The 21,899-nt window shown below is 39.5% G+C and overlaps 1 protein-coding gene across 3 annotated transcripts in view; it reads left to right on the forward strand.

The window, feature by feature from the left end:
- Window positions 1–915: 915 nt before the first annotated feature.
- The window catches only part of ARHGAP5 (Rho GTPase activating protein 5), a 47,183-nt gene continuing 26,199 nt past the window's right edge, over window positions 916–21,899 (forward strand). The window contains exons 1-4 of one of the 3 annotated variants that reach the window (XM_086894835.1): window positions 1,136–1,233; window positions 6,174–6,266; window positions 8,027–8,133; window positions 11,662–15,561. In XM_086894835.1, the coding sequence (XP_086750961.1) occupies window positions 11,839–15,561 (3,723 nt within the window). In that variant the 5' untranslated portion in view covers window positions 1,136–1,233; window positions 6,174–6,266; window positions 8,027–8,133; window positions 11,662–11,838. Of the gene's footprint in view, window positions 1,234–3,682; window positions 3,962–6,173; window positions 6,267–8,026; window positions 8,134–11,661; window positions 15,562–21,899 lie in introns of those variants that run through there. The other 2 variants (XM_086894834.1, XM_086894833.1) reach the window with 2 other exon arrangements.

A 21,899-nucleotide genomic window follows, 5' to 3' on the forward strand; every position in this document is an offset into this window, starting at 1 on the left:
CCTGAGGAAACCCAGCTCCAGAGGCAGGAGCACCAATCTCCTCAGCCACATCCCTGTGGGGTTGGGGTTTGTGTACAGCCCTGGAGGGCTCTGAGAGTGGGATTTCACCTCCTGCAAGCCGTGTGGGGACCCTTCGAGTGCCTGTGCTGCCTTGGGTTGCTTAACATGACTGCAAGCTGTGCAGAGCCTGGTGTGCCCTGTGAAGGGATGTCCTACAGTGGTTCCCAGGGTGTGCAGAGCCAGGTGTGCCCTGTGGACGTGTCCTACGCATTGTCCCATAAAGGTGGGTGTCTCACCTGGTGGCTGCAAGCAGCTCCGCTGCAGGGCTTTTTCTCTTTTTAATGATTAACAATCGAAAGAAGTGCTGTGTTACACCGGCCAAACCTGGGAAATGGGAGAAGTTATAGGCGGCCGGGCAGGAGAGGAGCTGGGGGCACAGGGCTGGCCAAAGCAGCATTTTGGCGTCTTTTAATTCCATCCCAGTCAAGCGCCAGTTTCCTCCCTTGGAGTCATCGCTGCTGGATGTACGCTTAGGGTAGGCCCCAGCCTAGGCTGGCTCTCACCGGACAGAGCCGGTGGCCCGGGATCAAGCCCGTGGCCACCTCCACACCTCGGAGCCGCTCTCACGTCGGGGCACCGCGGCGTCCCGGCCTGCGCCGCTGCGCCGCTGCCCGAGGCGGGACTCGAACCCGCATCCCCAAGGCTCCCGGCTCCCCGCGCTACTCGTTCGGCCACCAGAGCAAGAGCGGGCGCGCGCCGCGCGCGCCCCCGCACGGGCCAGGGAGGAGGGGGGAGGCGGGGCGGCGCGCGTGCGCGCGCAGCTGGGTGCCGGCCGCGCGCGCCCTCCCAGGCTTCCCAGGGAATCCAGCGGCAGCAGGAAGAGGCGCCTTCCCGCGCACGCGCAGCTGGCCGGGCGGGCGCGCGCTGAGCCGCGGCGGCGGGAGGGAGGGGGGAGGGGAGGGAAGCTGCTGAGGTAAAGTTAGGGGGAGAGAGAGACTCCGTCAGCGAAGCGAGAGCCGGGGAGGCTCGGCGGCCGCCATTACTGAGCGCCGGGGAGAGAGCGGAGAGGCGGGACGGGGCTGCGGCGGCCGGGAGCGCTCGGGAGCTGCGGGCCGGAGAGCGGAGAGAGCCCCGCGGGGAGGGGAAGCCGCCGGGGGCGCCGGCGTGGAGAGAGCGTCCCGGGAATGCTGCCGCTCCCGCCGCCGCCGAGGAGCCGGATCCCGACGGCGCGAGGTGAGGGGAGGAATGCGGTCCCGTGGGAGCCGGCCCGGCCTGAAGCGGGGCGGCCGGCCCGGCAGGCGGAAGGGGAGCGGGGGGAGGAGGCGGCTGCAGCCCGGCGAGCCGGCGCGGCGGCCGCTGGCTGTAACCAGTTCGGAGGGTTGGGGCCGCGTGGGGAGCGGGCAGCGGCCCCGCGCCCCCCGGCCGGCCCCCTCGGCCCCGCCGCGCCGCGGAGGGCAGGCGGGAAGGGCAGGGAGCGGAGTGCCTGGTCCCAGACAGGTGATGAAGGCCTGAGCAATGGGAGGGTCTGAGCCTGCTGTACGAGGCTGCCAGCTGGTCACGGCTCTCGAGGGAGGGAGGAAGGCAGGAAGGGGAGCTTCCCTGCTCCTCTCTTCTTCCTTCCTCATTCCCTTCTGCCTACTCCTTCAGCTTCCTCCCTTCTTCTATTCCCACTGCCTTTCCCCCCCTTTTCTCCTTTCTCGGTACTTATTTTCCTTCTCATTACCCCCTAATACTCATTCACGCCTTCTCTGTTCTTTTCTTCCTCTTCTAAATTTGAACAGTTGTCCATTCCCCCTCCTCCTTCCTTTCACCTTCAAATATTGCTCGATATTAAATTTCAGAAAACTTCACTCTCCTAATGATGTGTGTGCATTTCTGTTTTTCCACCAGGTGGATTTTAAGGCTTTGGAATAGGGTAGCCAGTTGCAGTGTTGCAGCTTGCAAGCGTTTTGAATCCCTTCAACCAGCATAACCTTTAGACTCTCTCCGCCCAAGGGAATCACCAGAGACATACAGATGTAATGCCATGGTGTTGTAGCTGTAAGACATAAGGAGTATGGAGCACTGCTTTAATTTAAAAAAGGAGCAGGACTATATAGTTATAAATGGAAGACATACTTGTCACCTTCTCCCTATAATACACCCCACCCCTCTGTACACCCCTCTTTTGCTCTCTCCAGTATCGCTTTTGATATCAGCGTGGAATATTTCCTTAATAAGTAGGAGGGGAACGTTTTTAATCTAGACCAAAATAGGCCTGTGGGGGTATGTATGTATTCTTTAGTTCAGTGTCATGCAGATAAACTGAGGGATTGTTTTTTTTCTTAATAAAGATCCTTGACAGAAATTTGAAAACTCTACACTGCAGAGTAAAAGCAGTAAAGAGAGAACAGCATTAGCTGGTCAATTGGACGTCCATTTTAAACCTGTGCATTGAAGCCAGTTGCAGCACTGATGCTTGTTTACTTATTTCATAAAGAATGAGGAATTTATAGGTGGCTTTTTTGTCAGTTGTGCTGTCTTACCTTCTGAAGAGTCTTCCGCATGACAGTTGTTTTCAGCAGTGACATCAGTGACCAGAGTTAACTGCCTCCTGATAAAACCCATACTTATTTATAGTACTTATCTAAACTAAGGGTATTACACATATTCATCCAGGTGCATTTTTGTAAGGACTTACTTTCATTGCTGTGCTACTTTTAAAATGATTTTTAAGAAGTGCTAAAATTTGTAACATTCTATTTATAGTGCTGTACTAAAACTCAGTGTTACTAGAGCTCAGAAAGTATGATGGAAATGTAAGGGTTTGTGGTTGTTTTTTTGGTTTTTTTAAGTCTGTAGTACTTAAAGTATGGGAAATTTTTTAAGCATTTGTTACAGTATCACTAACGTGGTTTAGTATAAGTTACTTGTTAGCCGGGAACATGCTGAGCTAAATAGCATTTTTTTTCCTCTAAAGTATCCCTATCTAAAGCAGCTGCCATTGTTGTAAAATTGTAAATAATTGCAACCAAATGCCTACCGCTCCCTGGTATTGGACTTTACTTTAGCTAAGGTGTTGCATGTGTAACATAATCCAATTAAATACTTTAGGCTCAGACTAAATTGTTTTAAAATGCTATATTTAGCACTAACAGAACCAAATGCTTCACATGTTTTTCAAGCTATGTGCTTTCCTAAAGCTGTAGGTGTTTTTTTTTCCGCTTGCAGACTTTGTAGAAAAGAAAAGCACTGATCATAATAATAGATTGTTCTGTGTAAGTTTCCCTGTTGGGACTTGTTATTTGAGTAGATAGTGCAAAAATAATTCCACGATGTTTAATAAATATACTAAAAGGATGCTGACGCTATTTTAAGGCTTCCAAAAGTACTGTCTTGACACAAGACAAATCCCACGTACTGGCATCTTATCCTTCAGGAATATTTCTCATAAAACTTCACAAAGCGCTCCTCATCACTCCGTTTAGTAGGCTGCTCCCGGTGCTCCCTTAGGATTCTGTGCAGAAGGCGTTCTCGGGGGTGACACGCCGTGACCTTCTCCGAGAGAGTGGCACTTTGGAAGGCGAACACCCGTGGCGAAGTTCTGCTGGCGGGGTTCCGTCGTGCGAGCTGCGAACGGCCGGCTCGGTGGCCATGACGTAGCCGTGCGAGCGGGCCCGCGGTGCATTCCTGCTGGCTGATAAGGCAGGAATGCTGGCCGGGGCCCGCGGCCGGCCGGGCTCTGCCGCCAGGGGGCTTTGGCCGCGCGCGGCCCCGCCCTCCCGGCCCGCGGCAGCGCCGCGCGCTTCGGGGGTCCCGCTCGCCCCGGAGCGCCGCAGTGCCGCTCCCGCCGCTTCTTCCTCCCCTGCGTCCGCGTTGCGTCTCTCCTAATGGGCGCACAAAATACTTAATCACTCTTTCATCGCTCTTTGGTTGGTTGGTTCTTTTTTTCTTTTTTACTCTGAGGATTTTTAGCCCAAAGGTCAGTGTAAGTGAGCTGGAAGATTTTACAGGTTATTGTTTGAGCCATCTCATCACTCCCTTGTATTTACAGATTTGGTGAAATACATAAAGAAAAACGAGTTCATAATTCCTCGCAAGTAACAATTGTGAGGTTATTTTGAATCTGCATGTTAACTGTGTTTTTCTAGTCACATCAATTGGAAAACAAAATAATTAATCTGTGGCTAGTTCTGCACATTACATTTTGTGGTAAATAAGAATTGTTTCTTTGGCTCTGAGTTAAAATTCCCACGCATTTTTGCAGTTCTGCATCAGTTGGCATTCAAACATGACAGAAGAATGCTTGCATTTAAAAAAGCAAAACCAATACCTGCATGCACAGTTTTTGAACAAGTGTATATAGTTGCATTTAGCATTTATTTAAGTTGGATAATTTCTATGCAGAATATTATTTGCTGCTTATATATGCCGTTTCTCTTTCTCATTTCGTAATTTTAGAAAGGGGGTAACCTGTATTGTTTTACACAGGTAAAAATGACACATAGAGCTTGTACAAGGTCAAACAACAAACTAAGCTTTATGATGTTGAGTCCTGGATTCTACACTGCAGTTGCTCATGAAGCAAAATAATATGAAATGATCCAGATCTATGGATCAGTGAAATTAGTTGTAGCTACCCATACCAGGATGTAAATTTTTCTTCTTTTTTTCTTCCAGGAAATGCTTTTTGGCCCTTTTTCTGTCCTTTCTTTGATCCCTCTTTCTTTGTCTGCTTCCTTTTCTTCCTTCTATTTCTAGAAGTTTTTTTATGGATTCCCTTTGTAAAATTTCTCCATTAGCTCTTTTGTGTTTTTCCTGAGTACCTCTGTAAATAAGCCTGATCGGGAGACTTGCCCTGAGAAACTTCTCTGACCACTCTGCATGTTTTTGGTTGGAGCTTATCCTATGGAAAAAGAATTAAGAATTTATTGCTTCTGTAAACTTGCACTTTCCTTCCCTGATAAAAGACAGGCTTTGAAACTATATTGAATGTTTTCAGATATTCAAAAATCTGAAGATAAGTAACTTGAGAGGCCTAAGTTCAGAATACTGCTGTGCTGGTAATTTGAACCTTTACAGTTTACTTTTTTATTGCACCTTGATTTAAATTGTGTAAGTTGGTTTTTCTCTTCTTTGTTTGTTTTGGGGGTTTTTTTTTTGTTTTTTTTTTTTTTTTGAGGAAAGCAATAATGATAATAGATGCCCTGGGACTGCTAGATTCCACCTAAAGAATGATGTTTTGAATTCAGAAATAATATTTAGGCTCTGATTTAATTTTGAGTAATACACAGGCAGTCTTCAGTGTATTATTATTAATAGAAGACATTTATTGAGCTTAGTTGGAGCTAAGAGCTTTGAACTTCTGTTTTTAAACACAGTTTTTCATTGCTTGTATAGTACGAAGTTGGGCAGTTGGGGTTTCTCTCTTTTTTTTTAAATTTTTTCATACATTGATTACTTTGCTTTTTTATGGAGAGAATTATCTAGGCTATAGAACTCCTTTAGGGATTATAGCTGGCCGTCATACTAACCAAATCTGAAGTGAACAGCAGTTAGAGTCCTCCATTCTCATCCTTCATTTCCCTAGCATGATTAATCAATGTACCACTTCAGCTGAATTTCTTTTCAGCCAGAGGATCACTGTTTTCCCTTACTGTCTTGCTGTTGTGTGGTTGAGCTTATTTTCTGATTATCAATCTGAATAATGTTTTTTCTCATGTTGGCTGATACTTGGGTCTTGTTGTATTTACCATTAGTTATAAATAAGATTTGAAGTATGGTTAATTAAGGTTACCAGCACTTTTGAAGGCAAGAGTATTGGTGTGTTTGTAAAGTGGACAGGACACATTAAGTGTTAGGACTGCAGCAGACTTAAGTGATTTGAAATTGTTAAGGTTACATTGGTATACTCTGGTTTCATTTCTAAAAATATTTTCTTGAAGGGAAGATTTCTTAGGCTTGCTTGAGTGAAAAAAGAGAACTCTTGGTAAAACTGAATGAGGAATGACAACATTATGTTAAGGTACCTCAACTTTTTTTTTTTGGTTCTCAAGAAGTATTAAGTGAGGAATGACTTGGTCATCTGCTGTAGAGGTCGCAGTAAGTTTCTGTGGGTGTATTTGTTTACCTTGTAAAGCAGACTAGGCTGTGAGGAGCCTTTCATTCACATGTGATTCTCTTTGCTTGGCCAGGTAATGTACAAACACACTTGCAAGACTATGCTGATTGAAACTAACCCCAGAAGATACTAATCCATAAACTGTTGTTCTAGACAGCACTACAGAGTGAGTAAAAAACTTGGAGAAAACACTGTTTATTTTTCCCTATTGGCAGCTGCTTAAATAGTTGATGGTCATAAGCAATTCTGTGGACTCTTTCAGGCAACATTTTTGCTTCAGCCATGTTAGGTCTAAAACATTTTTAGGTTCAGAAAACAATTTTGGAGGGTATTGAGAAATACTCAAGGGTATTTATCTGTAAGTGCTTTTCTTGACTGTGGACTCATCTACAAGTTTCTGTGCAGCCACAATTACTTAATAATGATAGATGATTAACTCTTCAAGTGTTTATTCCTTGCTAATAAAATGGCATTTTATTCTAGTGTTTAGAATTTAGCTTGGAGTCTTTGGGAAATGTATTTGTAAATAGGGTCTTTCCTGGTGTCTTAAACGTTTCTGACTGATGTTGTGAGGGCCTGTTCTTTGAGCTTTCTCTTGTGGCATTGTCCCACAAGCCTCATATGCATTCTTGCAAATGGAGACACTTTTCTCTCTGCTCTTCCACATACTCTGAGTTCTTCAGAGGGCCATTGTCTTTTTCCTCATGAGCAAGTACCTGCTCTGCTCAGCTAGCTGTGGATGTAGAGGTGTGCCACAGCTTGGAGGTAAGGGCAGGGAACAGGACTTGCCATCTATCTTCTCTATCAAGGGATAGAATTTAGCACTGAAGCTCAGCCAGGCTTAATGCACGACTGAAGGACTGCTGCCTATTGATTTTGGTGTTGTTTGGTACCACAAGTTTAGTTACTGTTGTGGTATTGGTGTATTGTTTATCAGTATTGCCAAACCTTTTTTATCTGAAAGAAAATTTACTACAGGAAAGTGAATATTAATTCCAAAGCAAAGTGAAATTATTAAGACTATGATTGTAAATGGCAAAACAAGAGAAAGCTCTGTTGTTTTGATGTATTTTGCACATATACAGCTTGTGCTGCATCTTGCTTAACAATGACACCTTTCCTGTGTTAAAAATGGCTTACATAATATTCCAGTGCAAGTACCTCAGTTTCCTTTCCTGTTCTGCATCATAATATGTGGATCACTGGCCAGGCAAAGTCTGGGTTTTGTGTGGATGCAAAGGGAAGAACAATGGAAGAGAGTTCCATTTTTGATTACTTTATATTAGCATCCCTGCGGTGAGCTCAGCACTTAAAAGGGTTATATTAATAATTTGTACCCTAGTTGAGGCTTCGAAATCTTCAAATATAATTATACGTTCAATTTCTAATTTGTGACAGTTTGTAAGTCCTTTTAATTTAGAAGTGGTGTCCTACAGGTAAAGGGTTTTGAGGTAGACTGTACCTTTTTCCTAGTAATAGGATGTATGTACACAGACATATATTTGTTTCCTGTATTTTGTACTTAGGCCTATAACAATTTCATCTTGCAAAGCTGTGTTCTAAATACTTTAGAATTCCAAGTTATTCTAGAAGTGATTAGTGATTTTTATAGCTTACATTTTATATGTTACCTGAGAAACTACATTATTTTTTTCATAACAGTCTTCTGCAACCTAGGTATTGTTGAAGTATCAAGTTGAAATTCAGATCACAATCACTTAAGAACTCTGCCCTCTCTCAAATATTAATAGGTGTGCTTACAGGATTTAAACCCTCCCAATTTAGACAAAGTCCAGCTTGAGTTTTGTTTATGGGTTTAAAATAAGGAAAACAATCCTCATGTAAGTGAAGTGCTGTACCTTCTCTGATTGCTGCTTCTTCCTTCATAAACTTGAAATTTTAATGGCTCTTATTTTTTGTTTTCAGATTCCTCAGGGAAGGACTTACTGAAGGGCACTGTTTAAATGTGTGACATTACTGCAGGAAGATCACAGCAGGATAGTCATCTTGCTTTGCACCTCTTTTTCCTAAGGGTAAGTTTGGGCTTTAGACCTTTATAATGTGTTTAAGGGTGAAGGTGGGTAAATAAGTACAAGCTGCTACCTTATTTTCTTTATGACTACTCTTGGAAATCGAAAAGTCTGTAGAGACAAGGTCCTACAGTGCATCCGTAGATGGTCAGAGGTTCTTCCTGCAGTGATGTCAGACACTTTGTATTATTTTCAATCCTAAGATTGAAATTAGTTGGGGAAATCAAAAAACTCCTCTTTTGAATCTGTAACAAAGGTGGCGGGGTGGGGGTTTAGATGAATCATAGCTTTTAGAATTTGTTATTGAATTAGGCAGATTTAACTAAGATAATGGGACTAACTTACAATAAATTTCCAGTGTGCATGGTTTAAAACAGTACAAAATGATTAAGTTTACATTAGTGATACAGTGAAATGGATGATCTTCCATTTGGAGAACAATTTAAATATGATTACATATTAAATGTGAAGCCATTATAATGTCAGATTTTTACCAGTTTTCTTAATTAACATAGATTTCGTTCTGTGATTTTGTACAATCAGTGAAAAGTAGGAACTGTCTTCAGAAAAAAAAAGCCCAAAAAACCCTTACTGGTTTTAAATATCTTTAGTGATTCAGCTTCTGTTATGGTTAAAATCATTCATGTCAGAACTTTAATGAGAGACTGATGTGTTTGTTCTCCCTTTGTCAGTGTCCCCTTTCACCTTACTCTTTGTATTTACTTGCTTAAAAATGTATTGATTTAACAAAACATTTTGTAGATGGATGATGAACAGCCTTTGCTGCTGAGGATGTAGAGTATCTGAAAGTATTGATTGTTTCTTATAAACTAATTGCAAATTGACAGTGTCTTCCTGATGAAATGAAGTAATCCTGTGGATGAAGATTTTTGTGTTCTAGTTTAGTCCACATGAAATCCGTATTGTGCTGTGGCAAACAGAAAACATTTTATAGTGAAAGTGCTGACTAAATTTCTCATTCTGACAGTTTGAATGATGCTACTATGATAAGCTTTCCTTTAGAAAGAAGACACTGGGTTTATTTGTAGTAACATAAATACTGCTTGTAAAGTATATTATTTTTATTAAGTATTTTTATTCCTGGAACTATTTTCTGTTAGGTCCAAGTTCTGTGTTTTAAGAACATAATAAACACAGTGGAAACAGTGAAAAGGAAAATTTTAAGTATGAGTTGTCTTTCTGAATGGGTTTTAGCGTAATCTGATTTAACCAAAAAAGAATTCTAAAATCTGGCATAAAAATTTCAATTTTTGCAGTCTAAAAGCTCTTGAGTATAAAAATTAGGTGTCCCTCTTCCTTTTGTAATGAAGTTGATACTTTCTTCAGAAAAAGTACTTTCCTTTGCTATGATTCTATAACTTTGCTATGATTTCTATAACTAACAGCTGGTTTTATATATGTAGTTTGTATTTTATGTTTTGGTTAGTTAATTGTTGCTAAGAAGGACAAAGTATATAACACTAAAATTTCAGTATTGACACTTGTTATGCTTTTATTCTTATAAGGACTGTTTATAGGTCTGTTTAAGTACATTCGTGTTGTTACTTTGTACTCTACAAATGTAAAAGCAAATATGTCAAGTACAAGAGTACCTACCTTTCATTTATAGTGCCATGTAATAGCTGGCTTTTTACCAAGAAAATGAGAAGTATTTTTATAAAAATATTTTCACAGGGGATAGAGCAGTGTAGGTTGGAAGAGACCTCTGAATGTCATCTAGTCCAGCCTCCCTGCTCAAGCAGGGTCACCTAGGGCAGGTTGCCCAGGTCTGTGTCCAGGTGTCTTTTGAATACCTTTAGTGGAGGAGCCTTTACAACTTCTCTGGGCAAACCAGGCCAGTGCTCAGCCACCCTCACAATTAAAGAAAGGGTTTGCTGATGTTCATACGGCATCATCTGTATTTCAGTCTGTGCCTATTGCCTCCTGTCCTGTTCCTGGGCACCACTGAAAAGAGTCTGGCTCTGCTTTCTTTGCAGCTTTCTTCCAAATATTTGTACACTTTGATGAGATCTTCCCCGAGTCTTCTCTTTGCCAGGTTGAACAGTCCTAGCTCTTCTAGCCATTCATTAAATGAGAGATGCAGTGGTGTTTTAAGCCCTTGCTGCATTCTCCAGTAGTTCTGTATCTCTCCTGTACTGTGGAACTGAACACAGTGCATCAGGTGTGGCTTTACAGGGCTGCAAAGAGGGGAAGGTTCACCTGCCTTGTCCTGCTAGCAGTACTTTGTCTAACGCTGCCCAGGGTACTCTCAGCCTTGTTTGCCACAGGTGCACATTGCTGGGTGGTGTTCATGTCCTCTGGGATGCCCAGGTGCCCCTCTGGACAGCTGCTCTTCAGGCAGCTGGCTCCATCATATACTGGTACATGGAGTTATTCCTCCCTGCATGCAGGACTGTATCATTTGCTTCTCCTAATTCTGTCATCAGCAAACTTGCTTAGGATGCATTCTGCCCCATCATCCAAGTTATTAATGAAGATACTGAGCAGTGTTGGACCCAGTACTGGCCTGTGGAGTGCAATGCCGGTTACTGGCCCCCAAGTAGATTTGATACCACTCATCACAGTCTGCTGGAGCCAGTTATTTGGGTATTCAATTTTTTCTGTCTTCCTCATAATGTAATTGATTCAAAACCAGCAAATGCATTTCCATTTGCAGTATGCATGCAAGCAGAGTCTTCTGATTAATGACTGAGAGTTAGTGGCAATTTTTATACTTGGTGACAGCTTCAATAAAGCCGCTGGAACCTTGTAGTAACTGTGTGAAACTCTGAGTATAGATATAGTAGTTTTTGTTTCCCATTAATAAAAGTTCAGGTTTTTTTTCATAGACAGAAGGAATGAAACAACACTGTAGTCTTAAAATCTATGCATAAGTCCTACTCTTAGTATTTGTATGATGTTTGTGTTTTTCTGTAGAATTCAGGTTCGAAACATTTCCTTAAAAGCAGTTTGCTGTTAGTATACAAATCAAGTAGTCTACTCCTGCAGATAGGTAGCAGCTGAGCTACTTGTTTTGAAATTTTCTTTACTGTATCCTAACCTCAAACCCGCAAATGCACATTAAAGTAATGTTTTTATGCAGATGTGCATGATATCTAGTGAAAATGTGTGAATAGAAGAGCATGAATATTGGGTCGGGTTTAGTGTTTTTATGTTGTATTTTTGCTTTTTAGTGCCCAGTGTTTGTAAGCTAATGAGGAGGACAATAATTTGGGGGTTTGAGTGTGGGTTTTCTTTTTTTCAGAAGTATGCTGATGAGCTATTAAAAGAACTGACAAACTACTACTAAACTTTGCCTAAAATCTGTTTATTTTAAAATTTGTAGTATAAATAGCATTAGCGTTACTGAATTATGAATTTATGATCTCATTCAAAGTAGTTGTAGAATTTTCATATACACAGGAAATCAGGGTGATCAAGCAAAAGTGCTTCTTAAAATCTCTTTTTCCTCATGAATCTTATAAAGAAATACCTGCAATCTTGAAATTTTTTTTTCTTTGTATTTTTCAGGAAGATGATGCTCCTTGTCCAAGTTATTTGAGGTTCTCTTAATCACAAGCTGAAGCAGGAACAACTGAAGGCAATTTCTGGAGCCCTGGATATACAATTCAAATTTGTAGGAACTTTTTCCAGAATGAAAACCACATACAGTTACCTTGATAATTGCAAAAGGATGAGAGGAAAGTTATGATGGCAAAAAACAAAGAGCCACGCCCCCCATCTTATGCTGTTAGTGTTGTTGGACTGTCTGGAACTGAAAAGGATAAAGGTAATTGTGGAGTCGGAAAGTCATGTTTGTGCAATAGATTCGTTCGTTCAAAAGCAGATGAATATTATCCTGAGCATACCTCTGTGCTTAGCACAATTGACTTTGGAGGAAGAGTTGTTAACAATGATCACTTTTTGTACTGGGGTGACGTAACACAAAGTGGTGAGGATGGAATTGAGTGCAGAATTCATGTAATTGAGCAGACTGAGTTCATTGATGATCAGACTTTCTTGCCTCATCGGAGTACAAATTTACAACCGTACATAAAACGTGCAGCTGCCTCCAAACTGCAGTCCGCAGAAAAACTAATGTACATTTGCACAGATCAGCTAGGCTTGGAGCAAGACTTTGAGCAAAAACAAATGCCTGAAGGGAAATTAAACATAGATGGGTTTTTATTGTGCATTGATGTAAGCCAAGGATGCAATAGGAAGTTTGATGATCAACTTAAATTCGTGAATAATCTTTATATCCAGCTCTCAAAATCTAAAAAACCCATAATAATAGCGGCAACAAAATGTGATGAATGTGTGGATCATTATCTGCGAGAGGTTCAGGCCTTTGCTTCAAATAAAAAGAACCTTGTGGTCGTGGAAACATCAGCAAGATTCAATGTCAATGTTGAAACATGTTTTACTGCATTGGTACAAATGATGGATAAAACTCGTGGTAAACCTAAAATAATTCCCTATCTGGATGCCTATAAAACTCAAAGACAGTTAGTTGTTACGGCAACAGATAAGTTTGAAAAACTTGTCCAAACTGTGAGAGACTATCATGCAACTTGGAAAACTGTTAGTAACAAACTGAAAAACCACCCTGATTATGAGGAGTATATAAATTTGGAAGGAACAAAAAAGGCCAAAAATACATTTTCGAAACACATAGAGCAACTTAAACAGGAACATATTAGAAAGAGAAAAGAAGAATACATTAATGCATTGCCAAGAGCTCTTAATACTCTTCTATCAAATCTTGATGAGATTGAACTTTTGAGCTGGTCAGAAGCCTTGAAGGTAATGGAGAAAAGGCCTGACTTCCAGTCCTATTTTGTAGTGCTTGAAAAAATACCCTGGGATGAAACTGACCACATAGATAAAGTGAATGACAGAAGGATTCCATTTGACCTTCTCAGTACCCTAGAGGCAGAAAAAGTTTATCAAAACCATGTGCAGCATCTTATATCTGAAAAAAGGAGGGTTGAAATGAAAGAGAAATTCAAAAAAACTCTTGAGAAAATCCAATTCATTTCACCCGGACAGCCATGGGAAGAAGTTATATGTTTTGTGGTAGAGGATGAAGCATTCAAATACATCACTGATGCAGATAGTAAGGAAGTGTATGGTAGGCATCAGAGGGAGATTGTTGAAAAAGCCAAAGAGGAGTTTCAGGAAATGCTTTTTGAACATTCAGAACTATTTTATGATCTGGATCTTAATGCAACACCAAGTACAGATAAAATGAGTGAAATTCATGCAGTTCTGAGTGAAGAACCTAGATACAAAGCTTTACAGAAACTTGCACCTGACAGAGAATCTCTTCTGCTCAAACACATAGGATTTGTTTATCACCCAACTAAAGAAACTTGTCTCAGTGGCCAAAATTGCATGGACATAAAAGTAGAAGAGTTGCTTGCCAACAGTCTTCTGCAACTAGACCATGGACGTTCAAATTTATACCATGATAGTGCCAACATTGATAAAATCAATCTTTTCATTTTGGGCAAAGATGGCCTTGCACAAGAATTGGCAAATGAAATTCGGACACAATCCACTGATGATGAATATGCATTAGATGGAAAAATATATGAACTAGATCTTAGGCCAGTTGATGCCAAATCCCCGTACTTGCTGACTCAGTTGTGGACCTCAGCCTTCAAGCCACATGGTTGTTTCTGCGTGTTTAATTCTATTGAATCACTGACTTTTATTGGGGAGTGCATTGCTAAAATAAGGGCTGAAGCATCTCAGATAAGGAGAGACAAGTATATGGCTAATCTTTCATTTACATTAATATTGGCTAACCAGAGGGACAGTGTTAGCAAAAATCTACCTATTCTGAGGCATCAGGGACAGCAATTGGCTAACAAGTTACAGTGTCCTTTTGTAGATGTGCCTGCTGGCACATACCCACGCAAATTTAATGAGGCCCAAATAAAACAAGCTCTGAGGGGAGTACTGGAAGCAGTTAAACACAATTTTGATGTTGTAAGTCCAGTTCCCACCATTAAAGATCTGTCAGAAGCTGACTTAAGGATTGTCATGTGTGCCATGTGTGGCGATCCTTTCAGTGTGGATCTTATTCTTTCCCCTTTCCTTGATTCTCACTCCTGTAGCGCTGCTCAGGCTGGCCAGAATAATTCTTTGATGCTAGATAAAATAATAGGTGAAAAGAGACGTCGAATACAGATAACTATATTATCATATCATTCTTCAATTGGTGTAAGGAAAGATGAACTTGTTCATGGATATATACTGGTCTATTCTGCAAAGCGAAAGGCATCCATGGGAATGCTTCGGGCATTTCTTTCTGAAGTTCAGGATACGATTCCTGTCCAGTTGGTGGCTGTTACTGATAGCCAGGCAGACTTCTTTGAGAATGAAGCAATCAAGGAACTCATGACTGAAGGAGAGCACATAGCAACAGAAATTACTGCTAAGTTTACAGCTTTATATTCATTATCTCAATATCATCGTCAAACTGAGGTTTTCACGTTGTTCTTCAGTGATGTATTAGAGAAGAAAAACATGATTGAAAGTTCCTACATGTCAGACAGCACAAGGGAATCAACGCACACAAGTGAAGATGTTTTTCCAAGATCTCCAAGAGGAGGTTCCCTTGACTATAATTACCCAGATTCAGAGGATGATGCTGAAGGACCACCACCTTACAGTCCAATTGGTGATGATGTAAGGTTACTTCCAGCACCTAGTGATCGCTCAAAGTACCGACTGGATTTGGAAGGAAATGAGTATCCTGTTCACAGTACACCGATCAATTGTCACGACCATGAACGCAACCATAAAGTGCCTCCTCCGATAAAACCGAAACCACTTGTTCCAAGAACAAATGTCAAAAAACTGGATCCTAACCTCCTGAAAACAATTGAGGCAGGTATTGGCAAAAACCCCAGGAAACAGCCTTCTCGAGTGACTGCAGCACCACCAGAAGACACAGACCCATCTGACAACTATGCTGAACCTATTGACACGATTTACAAGCATAAAGGCTTTGCAGATGATATCTATGCGGTTCCAGAGGATAGTCAGAATCGTATTATTAAAGTTCAGAACTCAATTGTTATAAATACCCAAGGTGAGGAAGAAAATGGATTTTCTGATAGAGTTTCCAAAAGTCATGGGGAAAGAAGGCCTTCAAAATACAAGTACAAGTCTAAGACACTGTTCAGCAAAGCCAAGTCATACTATAGGAGAACACATTCAGATGCGAGTGATGATGAGGCTTTTACCACCTCTAAAACTAAATGGAAAGGAAGACATCGTGGAAGTGAAGAAGACCCACTTCTTTCACCTGTTGAAACATGGAAGGGTGGCATAGATAATCCTGCTATTACATCGGATCAAGAATTAGATGACAAAAAAATGAAGAAGAAACCCCACAAAGTAAAAGAAGATAAGAAGGTAAGTCAGTTAATTTAAATTTCATTTACAACTTCTGGTGCATTGTAAAATGGGAAGAGACAAAATATGCAAGAGTTGTACCCTACTTTGAAACCAGTGCTTTAAAATTTTCAAACTGTATTTGTTGGATTTTTTTTTCTTAAGTTCCTATTAAGTTGCTTCGAACTAGCAAACCTTAGGGAATGAGATGGTTTGTCTACCTTATCAGCTCTTCAATAAGTTATTTTCGTCTCTACTTACTTGTGGAGGCTTCCTTCCATTTGAGTAAGGTTGTGTGTTTTTTTTGAGAAAAAAGCTGCTTTGCGAGCTCTTGAGTAGAACCGGTTCTTTCAGTTGTTGCAATTTTTGCTGTTGGAATGTGGTTTAGGGCTGGTGAATGAAAGGGGTGATTTCTTTTTAATTCTTAGCTGTCTTCCTGGAGCACTAGAACAATTGCATAAAAAGGAAACTATATGGTAGTTCTACTGACAGCTGCATTTTTCTAGTGTGGGCAAACAGATAATCAAGGTGAAAGTTGTACTACTTTACAGATCTCTACACAAGCAGAATAAAAGGAACAAAATAGGGAGATAAAGGGAAGATAATAATGTTGCAGTTTACTTGAAAATGTTTCATCTTCATGACTGAGAGTTACTTATTTTTTGACTGGCTGTCTGAAAAGTTGTATCATCAAGGTAGTGTTGTTGGTTCTAGATGTACATTCTTTATAGTTTAGATTTTAATTTTAGGCCAGCAATCATTGTGTTAGGTATAGTTTTGACATGAAATCAGAAGTGTTCCTGATGAGTTAAATATTTTCTATCTTGTCTCAAAATAATCTGACCTTTTTAATACTATCTTTTTTAGCATTTTTAAAATGTCACTTTTTTAGCTTAAATCTGATGGTACTTGAATAGCAGAAATAAGTTTTGTTAAAATAGAGCATAGTTAAATTTAACTAATAGATAAAATTCTTCCTGGTATGCAGCTGTGATTTGAATTACACATGACTGATTTAAAGGCCACTAAATTTTCTTAAGGCTTACTCATAAGCATGGATAATGATGTCTTGTGGGTATAAAATCATATGGGTAAAAATACTTTGAAGTTACTTTTTTAGAGAAACTTGAAATTTTAAAAAAACAATAATTTATATACTTTTCATAGAATCATTGAATATCCTGAGTTGAACAAACCCATAAAGGTCACTGAGTCCAACTTCTGGACTCCTTTTGCTTGAAATAATCTTTCTGCATAGAAATTGAATAATAGTTGCATAAATCTACTGTCCCAGCAGTGCTGAGTTGAGAGCAAGTTATTTTGAGTTGAATATTCGTGTTAAACTGGGTAGATCTTCTACAGTGGGGCCTTCTCTTCCTGAAATTGTCAGGAAACCTCCTGATGGGTCTACCAAAGCCTCCACTTTTGGTTTTGGCCTGTTGAGAAGAAGCCTAAATTGGAAGTTTCAAGCTGTTTTAATTTTTGTAGTGGATAGGTTTCTTGAAGAGTAGAATTGTTTTAAGTTTTGGTTGGTTGGTTTTGCTTTGGTTTGTGATTTGTTGGTTATGTGAGTGGTTTTTTCTGTGTGTGTGTGAGTTGTATTTTACTTACATGTAGCAAAGTTGCTACTTTTAAATTAGTGAAAACTTTTAATGATCATGGAAATTATTGTGAGAAAACAAATTAACTTGATAGCTCAAGTGTTTGCAAGTTTTCTAAGTGTCTTGGGTGCTCAGTGCCTTTGATAAGTAGTGAGTTTTCTGTGTGTTGACTTGCATGAAGTTGAAGTGAGAGTAGTTCCAGTCCAAGTGAGTCATTCTAGTTCATTATCTGTTTGTGTTTTTTAATAGTTAATTTCATTTCACAAAACATGCAGTTTTTTTTAGTTTTGGAACATTTTCTGCATGTTTTCCTGTGTTGTTTTGGATGAGCAGCTAGCAGTCTTTTATTACAGAAATACAAAAATTATTCAAATTATATTGTCCTTTTTAGTTGTTTGGTTATTTTGGTAGTTATTTTGGTCTACCGCTATTTACAGATTGCTGGGTTTTTTTGAGAATTTTGACTCTTTAAATGTAAAAGAGGTCAATAGAACTTGTGTACTTCTTTCTGACCATTTCTTAAGTCTCCTATTGATACTCTCAATTGTTCAGCTCTGTGTAAAGGGAAAATAGGACACATGTGTATCCTATGTACTTGCTTTAATTATAGTGATTCTGAAATACAGAAGTCTTAAGAACAAAATTAATTTGTTAGGAAAAACTTGGATTTTAAAGTCTGAACTCGTAATTGTCTTTTTTAAAGATTGTTTTTTTAAAGCCCGAGTAGGATGTAACATTCCTGATATTCCTTGCATTTTTGTTGGTTTGAGATGTTGTGTTTCTGGGTGGGTTTCTTGTAGGGTGTTGCAGGGGAGACATGACTGTGCTGAAGGTTGCTCATTCTGTCCTGACATTTTCAGGTCCCCAGTTTTATCCAACTCAGGATAAAATCACATAAAAATATGGTACTAGGACAAATACAGGATGGATGATAGATACAGAGAATGGATGTAGAGTAATTGTAGGGTTCAGGTAAAACAACTGAAAGGATAAAGGCAAGAATTGGGTGAGTAGGAAGGAGGAAGCAAGAATTGAGAAACAATAGAGCAGGAACATGAACTGGTGTAGTTTGGATAACACATGCACATCAAACTTTAGAAATGTGTTGTGGACAGGTGTTATTAAAGTAAAGTTCATTAAAGTAAATACTCAGAATTGTACTACTTGATGCTGTTTGGGATTTTAGTGTGGAAAGTATAGCAATGACAAACCTGTGTCAAGCAGGTAACATTACTTGCAAGATCATGTAATGTTTCTTATTACCAAATGAAACAATTTAAAATTCAGACCAGTTAAGCAAGTGTGCTTTGGTCTGAATTATTTGCCCATTACTTTTGTCCATAGCACTGTGCTAGCGTTCTTAGACCTAGTTTCATTATACTGGTAGTCAGAACTGGAAGAGGATCGTCCTTGAGCTCTCCTTTCAATTATCACAAAAATAGCTCCTCTGAAAACTTTTATCCCCCCATTCTTACTACTCTGAAAAACTCATCCAGAGCTTCTCTTTCCTCTGTATTGGTAAAGAATCTTGCAATTCCTAGTTTTCACCCTTCCTTATTGTAACCTTTCTCCTGAAATGTTTCTTTTTCTGGCCGGTCACCTCCAAAATGGTGAATAGAAAATGGCTACTTCTTGGCCTGAGTTTTCAAAGATTTAAAAAAAAATTGAAATCTTCCTCTAAACCTCTGTTTTTGAATGAGGATGACTGAAACAGTGCATAGTATTGCTAGGAATGTCATAACAGTACATCATGTAATCTTAGTGTGTGCTGAGACCTACTAGAAATTACTACCCAACACTATTGTGTGATTGCACCCAACCTTTGCTTAACTGCAGTTGCTGTCACCTTAGGTGCCTTTGGCCTGCTCTTGTCCTTGATGATTTCCAGGTAGTGACTCCACACTGCACAGCACAGGTGGTTTATTGTACATACACACATGTATAGTACCTGAATATTACATGCATGTGCTGCAGGCACATTACAGCACATAAGTTTTATTAGTTGTGCATTGCAGTGCAGGATTTTTCCATTACTCTACGACTGTCCTTTTTGTTGCTGAATATCATCTTTTTTTCTGCTCCTCCAGTTGTCACTGTAGTTTCCTATATGCCATCACCGAGTGCCTTACTAAAGTCCAGATTGGTAAAACCAACAGATGGTAGTTCTATCTTTGCCTCTAGAAAAGAAAAAGTGGGAAAGGCTGAATCAGTATAGTCTAATTTGTGCTACACCCACCTTTATCCTATTTTACTTTATTAGCACATGTCTAAATGTTCTAAAAAATTTATGATATGACCTTGCATGTGCTATTAACAAGTGAACTGTTGAACTTTTTTTGGTGGGGATAAATATGAGGACAAGTAAGGAGGAGGAGAAGAAAGCAAGCAGACTGGCTTGAATCACAGGACTTTTTAGCTACATTCATGTGTAGTTGTGCATGCACACTGAACTTGAAATATTTCAAGTGCATGTTGTTCGATATTTCAAGTGCATGTTGTGTGCTAATACTTGTTGAACTGTAGTGGCCTATTTTCTTCACCTGCAGAACTTCTTCTGTGAAGTTTCTCTTAGGAAAAAAGCACCTTGTCCTTTCTGCTGTTAAACAAAATAGCAAAAAAAGTGTTTTGCAGAGTGAATTCTTCCCTATGTCTGCGTGCTTTCTATGTTTGATTATTTCCTTGACGGTGTTCACAAACTTAGAGGAACTAAGCATGGACTAAAATGTTAAAATATGTCTTTGCCTCAGCTGTTTCTTCTTTGCCAAGTCCTCTCCAGCTGAGATGTGTGCTGATTCATCTCCATGTCTTTATCAAAAACTGGAAGTGGGAATTACAAGTAGATGCTTGTCTCAATCAGAATTTTTAATGTTAAGGTGTAGTGTAAGCATTATTGGTGTTGGTGTGCATTAAAAGCAGCAGCCTTGCATGCTGTATCATAAATTATTTTTGTCTTCAGTTTAATTTCATGAGTTGGGAGATAAAAAACAACAGAAACTGCAGAAAATTTCAGGTCAGGAAAGGGTGTGAAGATTGCTAGAGGAAGGGGATCTTGCTGAAGGAAGCCTTTTAATGTCTTAGGAGGAACCACTTCAATAACCTTAAAGCTGCAACTGATGCATTTTATGCATTAATATAAAGCCCAAACCACAGTAGTCCTTGGCTTTCCATTGTTCTCACTGTGTAAACAAGCCAAATGTAAATATTTTTTAAAACTATTTGTCAATTATTATTTGATTTATTATTATTACCATGAAATAATAGCAAGTTATTTTTGACCCTTGTTATAATTTAGTAATTCCTTTTTCAGCAGGAAGACTACCTGATGTGGAAACCTGTAGCTATTCCATATAGTGACAATTAATAACCTTATTATTTGTTTTTACAATGGAATTCATGAGTATTAAAACTTTACCCACCTACTTTAGAACTCTTATCTTTGTGAGCACTTTGAGATATGTTCAGTGTCTAATTTAGGCTGTATTTTTTTTCACCTCTTACAGCGAAAATATAGTTGTTTAGTTTTTTATTCTCCACAACACATAAAGAACAGCAAATATCCTGAGTAAGTGTTTGCAATGGGAAAGGCAGAGCCTTATCTTGAATTTTTTAAGTACTTCTGAAAACAAATCCTACCTAGAGAGATCTTGAAAACAATATAGTAAATTAACTGTTTATTTATAATTCTTTGGCATGCCATTGTTTAGGTTCCTTGGCCAATAGTCAATAGTTTGATTATTCAAGGTCTGATTTTTTTTTTTTTTTTGTTAATGGAGTTTCCATCTGTATTGCTAAATTAAATCTGAGAAACAGTGTTGTAAAACATTCTGCCTTGTAACCCTGTTTGCAGACAACACTCCCTGCTTCCAAAGATTTTGTGAATGACTTCTTTCCATTTTTCTTTATACCAATATTGTTGTAAGAAGCTTTTTACTTTAAAATTAATCTGAAAACTTTTCTCAGTATTTCGGCAAGAAAAATCCACTAGCATCTTGATGGGTTCTCATATCTTTTGCTCTTTCTGGAACATGAAACAGTGTGTTTGTCATCTATTTTTCTATGCTTAAACTTGCTTGCTGCCATTATAATTTCAAAAAGAAATTTTATGTTAAAACTATTATGGAAATAGTGTGAGGAACCATAGAACCCATGTGTTTTGATCTCAGTTTTAGTAAGACTATGGTAAACATGTGAGCAATGGGAGATCAACTTGTATTTTTAGTCAGCCGTTCTTGTGTAAATTCAGTGGTTAATTTAGCAAAATACTGTCTACTTCAGACTGGGATGTGCAGTAATTTTTTTTTTTTTTTTTTTTTTTTTTTTTGCTCCTGAGGAGGATAGGAAATATCAGAATCTATACTTTCAGGTTTAGTCTGTTTAAATTTAGCACTCTTAATATGCATATTTAGAGCCATATGCCTTCTTGAGCCTTTGTAGTTTCAAACAGTGTAACAAACTGGAATTCTAAGAATAGCAGAAGGCATGAAGGGAAGGAAGAGCATGTTAGGGACAATGATCTGCACTATTCATATACGGTTTCTGAAGAGCTAGCTATGAATTAGAGATTACAGATACTTTTATTAAGCCTATAAAATGAATGCTGTTCATGTTTTTTTATATTTTACTAGTCCTGAAAGTAAGTCCTGAAAATACTGACTTTGCCTTCCATGACCCTAGGGCTGACTGCAGACAAAGCAGGCAGAAAATTTTCTTTGCATCAAAAGTAGTAGCGAAGTCTTTTGGAAGTAGAGAAGTGGCTGA

The sequence above is a fragment of the Cyanistes caeruleus genome, chromosome 6 (assembly GCF_971803275.1).
Source record: "Cyanistes caeruleus chromosome 6, bCyaCae1.hap1.1, whole genome shotgun sequence".
NCBI lineage: Eukaryota > Metazoa > Chordata > Aves > Passeriformes > Paridae > Cyanistes > Cyanistes caeruleus.